The sequence below is a fragment of the Anastrepha obliqua genome, chromosome 2 (genome assembly GCF_027943255.1).
Source record: "Anastrepha obliqua isolate idAnaObli1 chromosome 2, idAnaObli1_1.0, whole genome shotgun sequence".
Taxonomy (NCBI): Eukaryota; Metazoa; Arthropoda; class Insecta; order Diptera; family Tephritidae; genus Anastrepha; species Anastrepha obliqua.
The window spans coordinates 133,052,229-133,070,973 of record NC_072893.1 but is presented as its reverse complement, the minus strand read 5'-3'; the positions used below and the strand labels follow the sequence as shown (position 1 = coordinate 133,070,973).

Sequence of the window (18,745 nt, the reverse complement as noted above, 5' to 3'; positions counted from 1 at the left end):
TGCGTTAATGTCCGGAATTGGATAGGCATCTGAGATTGTCACTGCATTTAATCTCTTAAAGTCCACTACTATCCTATATTGCTTTTCACCATTGGGTTTTGGTTTTTTAGGGACAACCCATATTGGGGAATTATAGGGGCTTTTGGAAGGGCGGATAATGCCTTCCGCCAGTAATTCGGCTACTTGTTTTTCCACTTCACTTCTCATATTGATAGGATAGGGGTAACTCTTTGTGTAAATGGGGTCATTAGTTGAGGTGTTTATCTCGGCCTTAACTGAAGTCTTTGCACTAATATTGTCGCTTAAGGGCTCAAATAGTTCAGAGTATTTTTCAAGCAAGGAGTTTACTAATTCGATTGCGTTGTCCGGTATGTCCGTTGTCCGCAATAGGTGGAGACTGTTTACTACCTTATTCCTAAGCGTTATTTTTATCCCCGGCCTAATAGTTAAAATATGATTTTTCCTGTCTATGACTGCGCCAAGTTGTTTCAGGGTATCGTCCCAAATAATGCCGTCAAATGACTCGAGGCCTGGGAGTACATAGAAGGTCAGTATGTCCTCGTTTTCCACACACTTAAATAATTTCGCTCTTACTGCTTTATTTATTGTCAGTGGTCCTGCTACTGTTTGGACATTAAAAGGCGATTCGATTAGTTTGGTGTTGGTTTGCAGATTTTCTTTTATATAGTTCATGTTGGAGCCTGTGTCTATTAGGAAGTTAAGTTGCTTATTATTCGTGGCCACATACGTAAAATATGGCACACTTGACAGGATTTCCGTCTTCTCACCTATATGAAATAAGCAGGAAGACCCTCCGTTAAAAAATTTTCCTCGGTCTCATCGTGTTGTTCGAGTTTTTCCTCACATTGAGCCCCTTCAAGGCTTGCTTCTAAGTTGAAAAGCTTCTGTTGTTTGAGCAGTCCCCCGGCTGACGAAGATGGTCCCCTTTTATCAGCATTCCATTTCCTCGGGCGGTTCATATAATTGGCCTGTCGTGTCTGAACCGTGCCATCCACTTCCATTTTAACTACCGGATTTTCTGAGTTATTGACTCCGCCAGCTCTCCATTGCATGTTATTATTATTCACCTGGAAATGACCCGAGCCAAATGGTTTGTTTGCCCAATTGTTATAAAAACGTGTCCTGGGTGGAATTGGGGGTCGCTGATTTGAAGCGGACATGGTATTCCTTGGAACCACTACCTTATTAAAGGTGTTAGCGTGGATAAGGGTATTCCTCATTGTCAAATTTTGTATATCGAGGCAGGCTGAGTATACCTCTGGCAACGATCGCGGCTTTTGTATAATTAACATCTTCGAGAGTTCAGGATTCAGGCCACGAATAAATACGTCCAGCGCCCGATTCCTATAAGTTCCTATTAGGACATTTACTGTTTCCTCAGAGTACTCGTCCGTTTTAATTTTATTGACTATGAGTGACAACTGATGGTTAACAGTTGCATAAAACTCGTCAAGTTTCGAACCCTTTTGCGTCAATTGGTTTAATTGATGTTCGAGGGTTCGGATATCCCTCTTGTCAGCGTAATGAAGTGACAGCACTCTTTTTACCTCCAACCAATCGTTATTGAAAATATTGTGTGACACCAGGGCGGCATCGGCCCTACCCCTAATTTTTTGCCTTATATGCTGCACTATTGACCTATACAATGGTTTTCCTTTAATTGTCTCATAATCTCTAAGAATTGACTCTACATTGTTGAGCCAGGAAATGTATTGTGAGGGGTTCCCCTCAAAAACTTGAATTTCCTTTACACAGTCGGGGAGTCTGCCTATTTCTCTAAGCTCTTCCTCCGTCATCGGAGCCCTAGCAATAACCGTGGACCTTACTTCTTCGGCAGGACTCAATTGGGTAAAGTCAAATATCTTCTCTGCCAGTTTTTGCTCTATGAGCGAGATCGACCGCCCCAATTCACCATTTGAGCCCTCCAATGCTCCTAATCGATTATGGAAATTTTTTAGTTGATCGAGGATAGCGTTAACCGCCCCATTTAATTCAGTAATTGACTTCTTCAGGTCCTCCATTTTTTAATTCTTTACCTAAACCTTAAGGCACAGTACAATAGAAAAAAGAATGATAAATTTGAGTGTTACCTTGTTTTTCTTTTTTATTTTTTTCTGTTTTATCGGCACGGCACGGCACGGAATTGTTTTTTGCTTAATATCGACTTTGCTTCCTTACAGGATTTTTTCCATTCGGATTCTTTCGGTTCTTTCCTCCGTTTTGGTTTTCCCTTTGTTTTCTTCTCTCCTATAGATGAGAATAAACTATTTTTTTAATTGTTTAATATTCTTGTTAATGAATAAAATTTTTTTTATTTTTTTTTTTTTTATTTTTTTTTTTATTTTTTTTAGGAAAGCAAAGTCTTATGTTTTGTTTTTTGTTTTATTTTTTTATTTTTTATTATTAGGTCACGGAAGGGCTATGTTATCCTTTTTAGTCACCCGCAATCAGATTGCGGACAACCTACTAAGGCACAGCTTGCTTCACCCAGCTTGGCCCCATTGCAATCTCCAATGTGGAAGGTGTAGCATGACTACTATTGCGGGCACACAAGACTGTAACCGATCGACATTATAGTCGCAGGAGTCCGTCCTAGTAGGCGTAGGCATACGGCCTCCTGTGGCAATTCTAATGTCACCGAGTGCAGACGAAAAATCGCTGTGGTGCAGTAACAAGTAATACTTTATTTATTTTCTTTTAACCTCGTGAGTAAATTGCCAGGAGGGTCCCCCCGTGGGTGGTGAATCGCTGAGCAATATTACTCCGAGTTGTATATTTATTTATTTGTTTTATTTCATTGACAAATTTAGCAATTTTCCTTTCGTCCTCGTGAGTAAATTGCCAGGAGGGTCCCCCCGTAGGTGGTGAATCGCTGAGCAATATTACTCCGAGTTTTATATTTATTTATTTGTTTTATTTCTTGACAAATTTAGCAATTTTCCTTTCGTCCTCGTGAGTAAATTGCCAGGAGGGTCCCCCCGTAGGTGGTGAATCGCTGAGCAATATACTCCGAGTTTTACATTTATTTATCGCAGTAGTGCAGTTATAAGTAATATTTTCTTTTATTTAATTCACAAATTTTAGCAGTTTCCTTTCATCCTCGTAAGTAAATTGCCAGGAGGGTCCCCCCGTAGGTGGTGAATCGCTGAGCAATATACTTCGAGTTTTATATTTATTTCCACTTGGCCCCTTTTCCATACTTACTCCTGTTTTGCAGCAAGTGAAAATACGTTGCGGTTTTCTTCAGTCCAGAACTAAGAGTGTCTTGACAATTTATTCTTATGCTTAAGATAAGCTAATTCTTAATCTAACATATTGCTGACATAGCGGTTCACACGGTGCAGCGGCGGTTATATACTAACGCTGCTGCGCATGTGTCATCTGATACGCATTGCTAGCGAATCGCAGTCAGGTAGCTGCCTTAATTTGCTGACATAGCGGTTCACACGGTGCAGCGGCGGTTATATACTAACGCTGCTGCGCATGTGTCATCTGATACGCATTGCTAGCGTATTGCAGTCAGGTAGCTGCCTTAACTTATATATATTGGGCCAAACCATTTTTTTTTAAGATTGAGTCATAACCAAAAAGTAATTTTCGGGATTTTCGAAGTTATCCTCCAATTTTGAAATATGAGCCTTTGAGGTTCCAAATAGGGGCTTTAGTAAGAAATTATGTATTTAAAATTAATATGAGTAAGTAACTAAAAAAGGAAAAATGTGGACGTGATCCGCTCATTCCATCTATTTAAACAGCATACCACTTTTTTGCACAACATTTTATTTGGGGTGCTATTAGGGGCCAAAGATCAGATCTTCGAAAAATTCAATAACTTATATTTTAAAAAATGTTTGACCAATTTATAAAAAGTTGATGTTGTTGTAAATACCTTTAATCAGTTTCCTTCAATATGCAATATTATATATTTGTATATACAAATTAAAAACGAAACTTTTAAAATAAAAGAAAATTATTTTTTTATAGCGTATTGCAGTCAGGTAGCTGCCTTAACTTATATATATTGGGCCAAACCATTTTTTTTTAAGATTGAGTCATAACCAAAAAGTAATTTTCGGGATTTTCGAAGTTATCCTCCAATTTTGAAATATGAGCCTTTGAGGTTCCAAATAGGGGCTTTAGTAAGAAATTATGTATTTAAAATTAATATGAGTAAGTAACTAAAAAAGGAAAAATGTGGACGTGATCCGCTCATTCCATCTATTTAAACAGCATACCACTTTTTTGCACAACATTTTATTTGGGGTGCTATTAGGGGCCAAAGATCAGATCTTCGAAAAATTCAATAACTTATATTTTAAAAAATGTTTGACCAATTTATAAAAAGTTGATGTTGTTGTAAATACCTTTAATCAGTTTCCTTCAATATGCAATATTATATATTTGTATATACAAATTAAAAACGAAACTTTTAAAATAAAAGAAAATTATTTTTTTATAAAAAATAAATTTAACAAAAAAAAAAACTACTAATTAGTAATTGCGTGCTTTAGTAATAAATGTTAATTTGTTTTAATTTTTTTTTTCACCCAACCGGTGCTACAAGCCTTAGCAAACTTAGTCGTGTGCGGCATTCAGTGGCACAATGCGTAAAAGCGATAAATATGTTTTATGAAAACTGTCGTTTAGCGAAAAGTAGATTGCGATATTGAACGAAGACGCGCATTCTCACTTTAACAAGCAAAACTGCCGCATTTGAGGTACTCAAAATTCAAAAAACTATGCACCCACAGTGAGTTACTGTTTGGTGCGGATTTTGAGCTTGCGGGATCATCGTAACGCAACTCTCTGAAAATGAAACCGTCACTGCAAACGGTAGGCCTGAATTAGATGACGTGGATTTGGGCAATATGTGAGCTCAACTGTGAGCTTGCCACATAGTGCATGAAGCAATGGCTATTTTGCAAAAATGAGCTCAAATAGCCGCCGAGATCTTGCGATGTGATCTCATTGAACTTGCTTCTCTGAGGCTACGTGTAAAGTATAGTTTGATATGACGCAAGAGCTAAAGCATGAAATCAAAGGCCTTATAAATCACATTCCAAAAGTTATAGAAAATTTTGATATGCACATCCTGCATTTGCAAAGGAGCCGCGGTGGTCATTTGACGCGTATTGTGTTTCATACATAAATGCGACCACCCAGTATTTGTAATTGCGTTCTAAGCGTTTCTTAACTTGTATTTGTTACTTTTTTATTTCATTTTTTCCATTTCTTGTCCTGACGCACAAAGGAATGCAATGAATGCCCTGCTCTGCGGCGCTGATGATGCAACGGATCACTCCACACAAATACATTAACAAGCAATAGACTATTGTAGGTGGTTTAACACAAAATGCTACAGGCGGCTTGGTCTCAGCTGGTTAGCACATAAATATGTCTAACAAGCCATCGCTAACATGAAGAATGTGCTGAGTAGCAAAGATGTGTGAGCTGTGAAGCATTTTTTGTTTAATTTTTTTTTAGAAAATTGAAAGGTGCTATTCAGTGCAGTAGCACCTTTGAAAAGGTATTAGATTCTTACAGCGGGTGATGACGTTACTGAAATCGTTATTTCTCGGCTGATTGTTTTCTGCCAACTGTAATGATAGAAATTTTGTATGTCACTGTCAAAGCTAAAGGCAATGTTGGTGATGATGCAACTATAATATGAAGTAATGGAAAGCGCATAATGAAGTGACAAGGCTTGTGCTGCTTAAACAAAGCTCAGGCTGGGTCATGCGAAGAACAAAGAGAAAATGCAATTGAATTGTATAAGAAGCTGCATAGAAAAGAGGGAAGTTGCATAACAAAATTTGGAGGGTGAGACTGGATGGGAAAAAGATCGAATTTCTAGAATAATTTGAAGCTAAAAAACATGAGAATTAATTACGGGATATTTTGGGGATTTACAAACCCTTTTTCCTTGTTTTTTGGTAAAAAAAAAACATTTGTTGGTTTTTTGGTTAACTGTAACTGTATTGAATGATTACAGCTATCTAGTTTAGAAGTGTCAAATATGTTTGACAAAAATTATAAATTTTCCATATGGTGATTAATTTTGTGCCAAAATGCAAAAATATGCTATTACCGTCGGTTTTGTTTTAATTTATGCTGTAATTAATTCCTATATAATTTGTTACGAATAAATGACTAAATACTATTGCCGTTGGCGGTCGCCGTAGCCGAATGGGTTGGTGCATGACTACTATTCGGAACTCACAGAGAGAACGTCGGTACGAATCTCGGTGAAAACACCAAATTTAGGGAAAACATATTTCTAATAGCGGTCGCCCCTGGGCAGACAATGGCAAACCTCCGAGTGTATTTCTGCCATGAAAAAGCTCCTCATAAAAATATCTGCCGTTAGGAGTCGGCTTGAAACTGTAGGTCCCTCCATTTGTCAAACAACATCAAGACGCACACCACAAATAGGAGGAGGAGCTCGGCCAAACACCCAAAAAGGGTGTACGTGCCAATTTTATTTATATATATACTATTGCCGTTACCTTCCATAAACCGAAATGTAAAACCCCCTCAATTTGCATTACAAAGAATTTCCCACAATTTTTTTTCCATACTGATTCACGTTCTCTCACTGTTGAGGCCAACGAATGAATTTTACGTTTTATTTAATAGTTTGTGCTTTTTTTTAGTATTTGCTACACATTTTCTAGAGCTGTTTTCAGTCACTGCTATTATATGCTGCACGTAGCAGCCACATATGTAGTTGCAATATACTTATGCCATTTGTAGAGCTTCTGTTATTTTTGTCACTCAATTTGCTAAAGTTGCTGTGGTTTCTAACACACACACATACCCCACATGGAGGATTATATAAATCACTAGCCAGCCAACGGTACCAACTTGTTGCAATCAAATTATACAACTCAGTTGTGTGGAAAAAATGAGAGAAAACTAAAATCGTACAGCAAACAACCGTTGCATGCCACCGGCATCGCCCACATGACGGCGCTTTTACAGTCGGTCACATTAACTTGGCATCCGGTGATGCGCTTGGAGTTTAATTGGCTGACCACAAACCCCAAAGCAGCACCAAAGCTGCAGAAGTGGGAGTAGAACAACAACAACACATTGTAAAATACCAACATGGGTAGCGCTCCCAACTTTTGCACAAGCGATTACGAATATTTCGTGCGTGACATTTTCAAAAAACAAAAAAAACAACACCACAATAGACCAAATGCTACCTTCTCCCTATTTAAACTTTCTGTTGAGTGTGGCAAGCCAAACAAACTATTAAACTAATTTAAGTAGCAATCAGTGGCGCAGACTATCCGAAAATAAAGAAGCATTTGTCTTAGACAAAGGAAGTGGCGCCACATCGTTTCAGTAATGGAAAGTAATTTTCTATGCGTTGCTGCACGTGGTAGAAAAGTAGGCAGCTGCATGGCTATAAAATGGTGCAACCAACGCCGGAAATTCAGCCGCGGCAGCTGCAAGCGGGCAGTCAGAGGTGGAGAGAAAGGGAATGCTGAGCGATTCAGTGAGGCTCCACAAAAGTTAAAAATATTTGTTATTTAAGTCAAGAACCCATTTTGGAAATTCTCAACAGCTGTTGTAAAATTACGGCACTAGCAAATGATGGGTTAAAATAAAATTCCAAGTCAATGAATCAAAATTTATTCCAGTTATGAGTCCAGACGGTTTGAAAAAAAAGTTTCGTGGAAAACTCACTTAAAGCTTTCGCTACGTATTAAGTCTCCACTGAGGGAGAGTGCGTAACGGATTCAAACTAGAAGCATAAATAAATTTTACTTGCTTTAATACGTTAAGGAGACCTAATCTCATAACGAGTCTGAAAACTGTGATTTATGTTTGTGGGTTATCTATATCCGTAGCAATAAACCATTTCTGTAGATGCCGCTCAGCGTTAAAAAAAACCTATTACTAAATACTTAACCCGTCTGCACCCTCCCGTTCTCGTCACCATGGCTTCGGCAGTTTTCCCTTTTGATTATCAACCGGCTTATCCTGCTCGCCCCATCTTTGCCTCAAGAGCAACAGTTTTGGTAACACAGGGGCGTGAAGGCGTAACCACATGTACGTGACACCCGGAAATTACGAAGTAATTGACCGAATTCAACTTTCGCCTTTGCTCTTAAGGTAATGCGGGCAATTGTGCGCTGCAACTAATAATAGCATTTAGCTGAATGGCTGACTTTCGAAGTGGGCGCTGTATGTGGTGATAGGATACGAATGTAGCTGAAACGCAATTGGGTGGAGGTCATGAGGAAAAAGTGAATTGAAGGACATAATATACAATTTACTAACATTTGATTTAGCTTTTCTGCTATTACCAATCACGTTGTTGATGTGCATTCGCTGATGGACAGAAAGTTTTCAGAAATGATCAAACTGCACTCGTAAGCTCTTAACGTTCACCGGATTGATTAGACAGAATCAGTGATTCATGGTAACTGATCGAAAGCCTTAATATACCGGAATGAGCTGACGATTCGGAGTGCATGGAAGTCCACCGAAGTTTTGCTTTTCATGTGTTACTTTTGTGGACGGCGGTCGCTGTAGCCGAATGGCTTAGTGCGTGATTACCATTCGGAATTCAGAGAGAACGTAGGTTCGAATCTCGGTGAAACACCAAAATGAAGAAAAAGTTTTTTCTAAACGCGGTTGCCCCTCGTCAGGAAATAGCAAAACTCCGAGTGTATTTCTGGCATGAAAAAACTCATCATAAAAAACCATCTGTGGCTCGGAGGTGGCATAATACGGCTAGTCCCTCTGTTAGTGGAAAAACATCAAGCCGCACACCACAAACTACAATTTTTTGTTGTTAGTAAAAGCAGTCGGGCTAGTCTACACCATTTTTTCAACAGTAAAAGCCTTCGCGTATAAGCCCAAGCATCAACTGTTACATGAAATGGTTCAAAAAGTGAAGAAGCGACTTGAGCGAAATCCCCGACGAAGTGCAAATCAAATGGCGAAAGAACTGAAAATATCTGACCGCGTACTGAAAAATGATCTCAAAGTCAAGCCCTAAAAGAGCCAAAAAGCACATGATATCACAAAGCAGCAACAAGTCAGACTTAGAGAGCGAAGGAGTTGCTTCGCTTGGCCGAAAGCGTTAAATTTCTGAACTTTGTGTCTTCTGACGAGAAAATTTTTCAAATTGAGCAATCCGTAAACTTCCAAAACGATAGGTTTTATTTGACCGACCGTTCATACGAAAATTTGAGTCATCGTTTAGCCACCAGGAGGCATCACCCACCACAGCTAATGATTTGGGCACTCTACAATCGTTTTAATCGAGCCTGGCGCCAAGGTAAATGCGAAATAATATCCGGAAAGTGTTCTGGAGGTTCTTTTGAAGTCGTGCGCAGACAAACATTTCGGTAACAGACCATGGACGTTTCAACAAGACTCGGCACCGTCTCACAAAGCTCGACTGTACCAAAAATGCCTAAAAACAACGTTTCGAACTTCATAATGTCTACACAATGGCTTTCAAATTCATCAGATGTGAATCCGATGGATTATTCTCTTTGAGCCATTTTGGAGTGCAAGGCCCGAACTAAAAGATTCACCAGTTTCGAGGCGCTGAAACATCTATTGTCTGCTAGTGAGCCAAAATACCTGCAAGTCATATTCGGGCAACTTGCAATTCGTTTCTAGACCATCTCAAGGCAAAAGGGTATATTATAGATCGTCAACCGTGAGGACTCTATTCTTTACGTTCGAGGTATAGTTAGGCAGAGGTATAGTTACGTTGTATTCAAATTTTAGACGCGTTTTTCTCAAAACTATATTTTCCGAATTGGCGTACACGATAACTCCAAAAGTTATTGACCGATCAATCTGAAATTTTGCACACATTTTTATGATATTTCTTTCTATGTGAATACAAGTTTTCGAAATTTTTTCGAAAAAATTATTTAGTAGTAATTTTAGTAATAATAGTAGGAAAATACAGGTATCTGTCCCCTTGAGATTAATTTCAAAGTGAGGTTTATGGTTAGGTGCTCTTTTTCGCCACCATCCATTGGTTGTTGCAACATAAACTCGTCCCTTCACCGACAACCTTTCACTTTCCAAGCAACTTTTAGATAATTGTCCAGCACGCAAACTAGTCGCAACCCCCATGTTGGATGTGTCGGGGCTCACTGAAGGACATAAATAAAATTCATTACACAAGGCGCTTTAAATACTTTCAGAGAATTCTTTAATAAACTTTTTATTCTTACACATAACTTGGTTTTCCTTTTCTTCTTACACCACCTGCATTCATATACAGGAAAACTTGGAACACTTGGAAGTCATAGAAAAGCCGGCATTTGTTCATAAATAAGTTGGTCAGCTAGCAATTAAAAAGTAAAACTTTAAAATCCCCAGCGATAGCTCTGCGTAATCGAAAATGAAAGTAAAAAGCATTTAAAAGAGGTGGCATGAGTGCATGGAGCAAGACGCTCCTAGAGCAAATGTGACAAATGAAGCACGTTGGCGCACCTGTTGTAGTAGAAATGAGTAAAAAGACATGAGGAGGACACGCCTGGGTAATTTGTATTTCGAATAACATAGAACCAACTACTTGGTGATGCTTTGATGCGCCAACGCAATAATTGATGAAAAGTTTCGAAAAGTGGCTTAGCTGTGGAGACAACAATACAAATAAAACACGAATGACTACCAATTATTTGTATGATTTCAGTTTCCAGAAAATACCAGTTAATAAAAAAGACATTGAAGCGACCCAAAATTGAATAGCCTTCGAGAAGTAAATGGACTTAAATCACCTTTAGTTTCCACTCGCAACATAATTGGCCTACTTCAACATTATTTTGATTCCAATTACGAACTTCTATGTTTTGCCTTCCCAACTTCTATGTGAGTCTGAGCTGCTGAAGCCTCAAATATTCCACTTATGTGGCACGAGCCTTGAAGACGACGATATAACAGTTAAAGCGATTCGTAGCAGTCGATGGTGTGCGCCAAAGGGGTAAGTTAAAAATGTGATTGCCACAACCACAACAACAAAACATATGTACATGTGAGTACAAACAGAACTGAGAAGGCCATTATTGTAAATTATTGGAAAAGTTCGCTTAAGTGGTGCTTAAAGAGGAATAAGAATACGAAAATAAGCAGGGTGTGCGTGAGTACTTTAGATTGTTGGTGGGTTGTTGACACAAAAAAAAAATAGTGGTGATTACAGTTAAAAAAAAAAGGAATAATAATTGTATTAAAAGCAAAGCATCTTAACTGAGCTTAAATTATTTTTTGCAAATTGAAAGCTTCTGAGTAAAATTCTATGGGCAGTGTTGCGCGTATTTTTCTAGCGCGGCAGTCGTATTGTTTAAAATTTAAACACAAATTTCTAACAGCGTCCGTACGCTTTAAAACTTTTTGTATTTCTGTCTTATTTCTTACGACTACTCCGATTTACACCAAGTGACACATATTTATAGCTAGTCAGAGTGGCCTGATATTACAGTTAGATTTAGTAAATATGTAATAAATAGCAATAGAATTTATGTTACTGTAATTATGCTTACTGTATGTATATATGCAAATAATGAGAGATGCTCATAACATAACAGAAATAAAGTGCAAGTGAGAAAGAATGCGAATATGAGAATAATGGCAACATACAAAAATAAGAGAATGATATTTACTGCTCGGCCGTACTTTTCGTCGGTAACACTCCCTTGCCCGTAAACAAGTCTGACAACACATGTTTCCTTCACTAGGTACCGACATCTAACACCGCTACTTTTGCAATCGGTCGATGAAGAATGCCTGATTTGGTTTCTACCATAGCGCTCCGAACTTGGCCATCCTTCGCTTTTACCACATCTACAATTCTGCCTTTCGGCCAGCAGTTCCTCGGCAGGTCTTGGTCTGCAATTACCACGGCATCGCCAATACGTACTGGGCGTTGTTTTGTGAACCACTTGGTACGTCTAGAGATGACCGGTATATATTCCTTCACCCATCGATGCCAAAAGCGGTCAGCGAATTGTTGGGTCAATTGCCAACGTTGACGCAGATTGACGGTGTCGCTACATATTGGCCTGTAGCCATCCGATGACCCAATCAGCAAGTGGTTGGGAGTAAGAGCCTCGTCGTCACCATTTTCCAAAGAAACAAATGTAAGCGGGCGGGCGTTCAGGATAAATTCTACTTCATTCAATGCACTTCGCAAGCTTTCATCGCTGAAACTTGTTGAAGGTAGTATTTCATAAAGCACAGTCTTCACTGATCTCACAAGCCTTTCCCATGCACCACCCATATGGGGGGTGCTTGGTGGATTAAATCTCCATTTTACTCGGTCGAAAGATGAGGCGATACCATTCAAATCGATATTTTTCAGACTCTCGCTAATTATTTTTTCAGATGCCTTGAAATTGGTGCCGTTGTCCGAGAATATCTCCCTGGGATAGCCGCGTCGTGATATAAAGTTGCGTATCGCCATGATACAGGAACTGGTATTTAAGCTGTGGGCAACTTCGATGTGTATAGCGCGAAGCGTTAGACATGTAAATAGAACGCCCCATCTCTTTTCTCGCCTTCTTCCCACGATGACAAGCAATGGGCCAAAATAGTCGATACCTACATACGTGAAGGGCCTCTCGAAAGCGGCAATCCTTGCAGCCGGCAGCGCTGCCATTTGTGGCGGCTGAGGAATTGAGCTATGGTTTTTACATTTTTGACACTCTGCGCGCACTCTTTTATACAACACCCTCAGTCGATTTATAAAGTATGTACCACGAATTTGATTGATTACAGACTCATGCATCAGGTGATGGAAATTTTCGTGAGCCCAACGCACTATTAAAAAGGTGACATGATGAGAATTAGGCATCACTATAATATCTTCATGGTTGTTTAAGTGTTCAACTCGACTTTTGCATCTTATTATGCCATCTGTGTCTAAGTAAACGTTTAAAGTAAAGAGTTTGCTAGAGTTGTCAATATTCTTACCGCGTTTGAGGCACCTGATCTCTTCACAATATTCACTGGACTGAGCATACCTTATAAGAAGACATTGAGCTTTCTGAATCATGTCAAAGTCGATGGATGTTTTTCGTTGCCTTGCTAGCACAACTGAGCGTAATCGGTCGACGTAAAATAAAAATGTAGCCACAGCTCGATACAAACGTTTCCAGCTGGAAAAGTGCTCCACGTTCAGCATCAGGTTGTTCATGTGTTCCTTTTTCATATGTAGAACATAATGTTTAATTTCCGAATCGTCGCACTCCTCTAAGCTTAACTCTTCGCACTGCGGCCAAGCTTCTGCGCTCGATCTTAAAAAATTTGGGCCGGTAAACCACAATTGGTAGCACTGACGTGTAGTTGTTTTTGTAGCTAAATCGGCGGGATTATTTCTCGAGGGAACCCACCGCCACTGGCTTACGTTTGACGCCTCTAGAATTTCGCCTATTCTATGCATCACGAATTGGTGGAAGTTTTTAGGGTCCATTCGCATCCATCTTAGCACCGTCTTTGAGTCTGTCCACCAATATTTCGACATTATGTTAATACGTTGCGTATTGCTTACCATGTTCGCCAGTTTCACACCAATAACCGCCGCCTGCAACTCTAGTCTGGGTATCGATAATGGCTTTAGCGGTGCGACTTTGGATTTGCCAGCCACTAGACTAACCGTGACGTCGTTTCCCTTTGATACACGCAAGTAGCAAACGGCTGCATACGCGCTTTCCCCGGCATCAACAAAGGTGTGAAGTTGAACATCTTCAGCATCTTTCAGCAATAGTGAATAACATCGAGGTATTTCGGCAGCTGTTATTAATGGCATAATGGACTTCCACTGGTTCCATTTGTCGAAAAGATTGTCTTGGAGCGGGTCGTCCCAGGCGAGACCAGATCGCCATACATCTTGCAGCAAGATCTTTAACCCTACGGTGTAGCAGCAAACAAATCCAAGAGGGTCGAAGATCGACATTAAAACTTGGAGTACTTCTCTTTTCGTTGGTATGATCGATTCGTTAATAACATCGCGACGAAGTCTCGCAAATCTACAAATATATTTAAAATTATCGCTTAAAGGGTCCCAAAACATACCGAGGACTTTCGTGGTTGAACCCCATTCTTTGACGGATTGAACTGACATAGGATCTTCTTCGAGCTGCTCCACGACAAATTTGGAATTTGAAGACCAGCCACGTATATTGAAGCCAGCGGCGCCATGAATTTTTTTTACTTGTTGAGCCAATTCTAACGCAGATTGTTCATCATCTCCACAGTCAATAAAGTCATCCACGTAATGGTTCTTCTTTACAGCTTCTACGGCTCGAGGAAGTTCATTTTCAAAATGGTCGGCGTTTTTGTCACGTATGTAGTGGGTAATAAACGGAGCGCAATTCAGTCCGAAGGTCAACGCTCGCATGACATAAATACTTGGTTGCTGAGGATCATCATCGTCATCGCACCACAAAAATCGCTGAGCATGCATGTCGCTGTCCCGTATATTGATACGGTGAAACATCTCCGCTATATCACCGCATATAGCCACTCTGCCTACTCTAAAAGCTAATAAAATACTAACGAGTGGGTTAAGTAAGTCTGGGCCATTCAGTAGGAAGTCGTTGAGTGACACCCCGTTCACCTTTGCAGCAGCATCCCACACCATCCGAAGCTTTCCAGGCTTATTTGGATTGCTTACAATGAAAATAGGCAAATACCATGTTTTACCGTTAGAAATAGTAGCCTCAATCGGGGAGAGTTTTTTCGCGTACCCCTTGGAAAGTAGATTATTGATTTGAATTTGAATATTAGATTTTAGCATAGGATCCTTAACAAACTTCCTCTGCAAACACATCAGCCGTTGTAAAGCATATACATAGTTATTGGGTAGCAATGCACTTGAGGTACGCCACGGTAGCCCAATTTCGTAAAAGTTATCGCCCTTTTTACAAGTGTTATTCGCAATACTCACAGCTTTGGCATCTTCTTCCGACAGTAGCTGAGTAGGTTTGGATGACTCTAACGTGAAGAATTCTTTTACAGTCTCGTGCAGCTCATCGTATCTTTTTTGACAATCGCATGTATGTATATTTAGTCGATATTCGGCAGTCTGTCTTGAATTGCACCCCTGCAACGCCCATCCTAAACGGGTTTTTGACGCTATGGGCTGGAACCAGGTTCCCTCTCTAATTTTGAGTGGAATTGCCAACCTCCAGTTGTCCGCACCTATAAGCAATGATGGTTTTACGTTGTTATATGATGCAATTGGCAGTCCCGCTAGATATGGATATAGCCGCTCCATCGCAGATGCATTGATTGACTGTGCCGGAAGATTGAGATCGTCAACAGTATGAATATTCTTGAGAGTATATTTCTGCCAATTTGTCACACTCGAAATTTCGATGGCCGCTCGCACAGAATTTTCTTCAACACGCGTCGTGTTACCTGTCCACCGCAAACACAGAGGGTCTCGTTCACCTTTCAAGCCTAAGTCATCAAATATTCTTTTTTCCATTAGCGTCACAGAAGAGCCTTCATCTAAAAATGCAAATATATTCAGTACTTTATTTTTAGAATAAATGCGAATCGGAACGATTCTGAAGAGTGGCTGCATTTCTTCGTGGCTGCTACTGTGCGTATTTATCTGCGCATCTAAAAATTCGTTTGTATTTGTACTTACGGCGATGGGTTTTTGTTGGCTCATTACCGTGATTGTTTTATGTAGTAACGGATTATGTTTTATAGTGCAACCATCTACACCACATACTTTATTCATAAAACATTTCCGTCTATGCGGATTCAAACATTGGCGACAGAGGTTGTTCGCCTTAACTTCCTCCCATTTTCGCTGAAGTGTAAATTTTTTAAAAGTGTCGCATTGCATTACCTTATGATCGTTGCTCTTGCAAATTATACACTGCTTGCTCCTTGGTATGTTGCGAGCTGGTGATGGATGCTGAGTGTTCACGTCGATATTATGCGTGTTAACCGTAGCACTACTTTTAGCAGGTGCTAAAGAGACGACAGTACTGGCTGCTTCGGCTAGATTGTACAACCAGTCGCTGAATTGTTTCACCACCGGAGTCTTTTCATCTTTCGGGTGAACCGCCCAGTTCAGCTTTTGGTTGTTGGGGAGCTTGTCAACCAACTCCTTGACGAGCAGTGGGTTATGCAGGTGCATGTACATTTGGCATCCCTCCATCGTGGCACAAATATTCCTGACGCAGAGTGCAAATTCAATAAGGCCCTCCAATTTATCCTTCAGTGCAGGCATAGCACGAGCTTTATTCATTGCGCGCTCAAGGATGTGTTCAGGTCTGCCAAAGCACATTCTAAGAGTTTTTATGATCTCAGGGACCATGGACGGCAAAAACAATTTACATTTTACCATCTCCCGTGCTTTGCCTTTAAGGCTCGCTTGTAATCTAATTAAATTCTCCGCATCGGTGTACCCCGCGACTGTAGTGCTGTTATCGAAACTGCTAATAAACAGCGGCCATTCTTCAGGGTCGCCATTAAAGGTTGGGAGCTGCTTAGGTATGGCCTGCCTTGCTGCTAATTGCCCAGGTGTAGGCCCATTGCTAAAAGAGGCCATCGAAATGCTGGATGAGGGCAGGTCGTTATACTGCGAAAGAATCTTATATTTGTTGTCCAAATATTGTTGTTGCAATTTCATCTGCTCTTCCAACTTTTCAAGCTGAAGGTTTCGATATATTTCGGAGTTGAATGGCATCTGCATACCTTGGCCATTTCGTATACCTGCTTGCTGCACCGACGAGAGTACTTTTGGCTGACTGTACGAGATCTCATTTGCAGAGGTGGCGACGCTGCCCGTTGTGAATTGTTGTAGCCCTGGGTTATACTCACTTGATTTATTTGGCAGTTGCGATCCCTGAACTGATGTACTGGGTTCGAAATTCCAGTTCGAAGAAGCCCAGGTCGAAAAGTTCGTGGATACTGGAGTAGCGGTAGTAACTGTAGAATTTGCTATATTAGTCGCAGGTTTTAGAAGCGGATTGACTGTTGAGTTAGATATCTTCGCAATTGTTCGAAACGTTGGGAGAAAATTCACGTGCCGGTTACCTTGCTTGGTAGTTGGCGATGACGATGCGGTTGGATGTGCGTTCGTGGTTGATGCATGATTCTGGCAGCTTTCACAGCTCCAGCTTTCGTCAGCCACATTGCTATGTACTCCAACGCAGTTGAAGTGGTACCAGGCGTCGCAGGTGTCACACTGGACCATACTCTCGTTGTCCGCTGCGTCACATTTTCGACAACTTTGCCCCGTTGTTTCTTCGTCCATATTGACCATTTAGCAAATATTACAATTAGTTAAATCAAATTTAATTTTACGGCAAAAGAATTTTAAAGAATTACGGCAAAACAGTTTTAAAGAATCACCAAAAAAAGTTTTAAAGAATTACCAAAAAAAGTTTTAAAGAATTGTTGCGCGTATTTTTCTAGCGCGGCAGTCGTATTGTTTAAAATTTAAACACAAATTTCTAACAGCGTCCGTACGCTTTAAAACTTTTTGTATTTCTGTCTTATTTCTTACGACTACTCCGATTTACACCAAGTGACACATATTTATAGCTAGTCAGAGTGGCCTGATATTACAGTTAGATTTAGTAAATATGTAATAAATAGCAATAGAATTTATGTTACTGTAATTATGCTTACTGTATGTATATATGCAAATAATGAGAGATGCTCATAACATAACAGAAATAAAGTGCAAGTGAGAAAGAATGCGAATATGAGAATAATGGCAACATACAAAAATAAGAGAATGATATTTACTGCTCGGCCGTACTTTTCGTCGGTAACAGGCAGCTTCAGTATAATTTTGTCTAACATATATATATATATATATATATACATATATATATAGTTGGCGCGCACACCCTTTTTGGGTGTTTGGCCGAGCTCCTCCTCCTATTTCCGGTGTGCGTCTTGATGTTGCTACACAAATGGTAGGGCCTACAGTTTCAAGCCGACTCCGAACGGCAGATATTTTTATGAGGAGCTTTTTCATGGCAGAAATACACTCGGAGGTTTGCCATTGCCTGCCGAGGGGCGACCGCCCTCGCAATTTCTGTTCAGGTTTAACGGTGCACAGTCTCAAGTGGCTCTCGATTATTCCTACGGGAGAAATAAATATCTAAATTCAAAAAAAAGTCACCCATTTGTAAAAGTTACTCGAAATTTCATATGAAAAGAAATAATTAGCCTTAAAGGGTATCATCACATGTCGAAAGGTTTTGAATCCACTTTTGAGCTGGTCGTTCACTACCTCTCATAGAATTTTTAGGAATTGCAACAAAGGTTTATGTAGAAGACAATGGAGAATTCTATATAGAAAAGGAGAGAAAAAAGCACAGGAGCTCACATTTGCAGTCTATCTTTAGGCGCTCTTTTGTGCAATCAGTCTGTGTAAGGCAACGCGGCAGCAATAGCTTGAATTTAACTACAAATAATATGCCAGTTAATTTCATTCTGCACATAGTTTATGCAATTTGCTTCCTTGAATCTCGCGCTCAACGCACCAACCACCCGTCAATGTGCGTCATCGATTATGAGTTTTATAAAGGCACTGAACAAGAGAAATGGATAGTCGCCTGAGAATATGCAAGCAATAAAAGCACTTGAGATTTTATAAAAAAATTACATGGCAACAAAGCAACTTAACAGTAAATATGAAACATGAGTAGAATTACAATTGGCTCAGCTTGAGCTCGACACTTGGGTAAGAACTTAAATAACTGAA

General features: G+C 39.9%; 1 protein-coding gene across 1 annotated transcript; it reads right to left on the bottom strand.

Moving 5' to 3' along the window:
* Nucleotides 1-788: 788 nt before the first annotated feature.
* On the bottom strand, nucleotides 789-17,281 carry LOC129238441 (uncharacterized). Its single transcript, XM_054873466.1, has 2 exons — nucleotides 11,903-17,281; nucleotides 789-1,088 (listed from the first exon to the last, which is right to left on the bottom strand). Exons 1-2 carry the CDS (start codon nucleotides 17,279-17,281, stop codon nucleotides 789-791), a joined length of 5,679 nt encoding a protein of 1,892 aa, XP_054729441.1.
* Nucleotides 17,282-18,745: the final 1,464 nt, after the last annotated feature.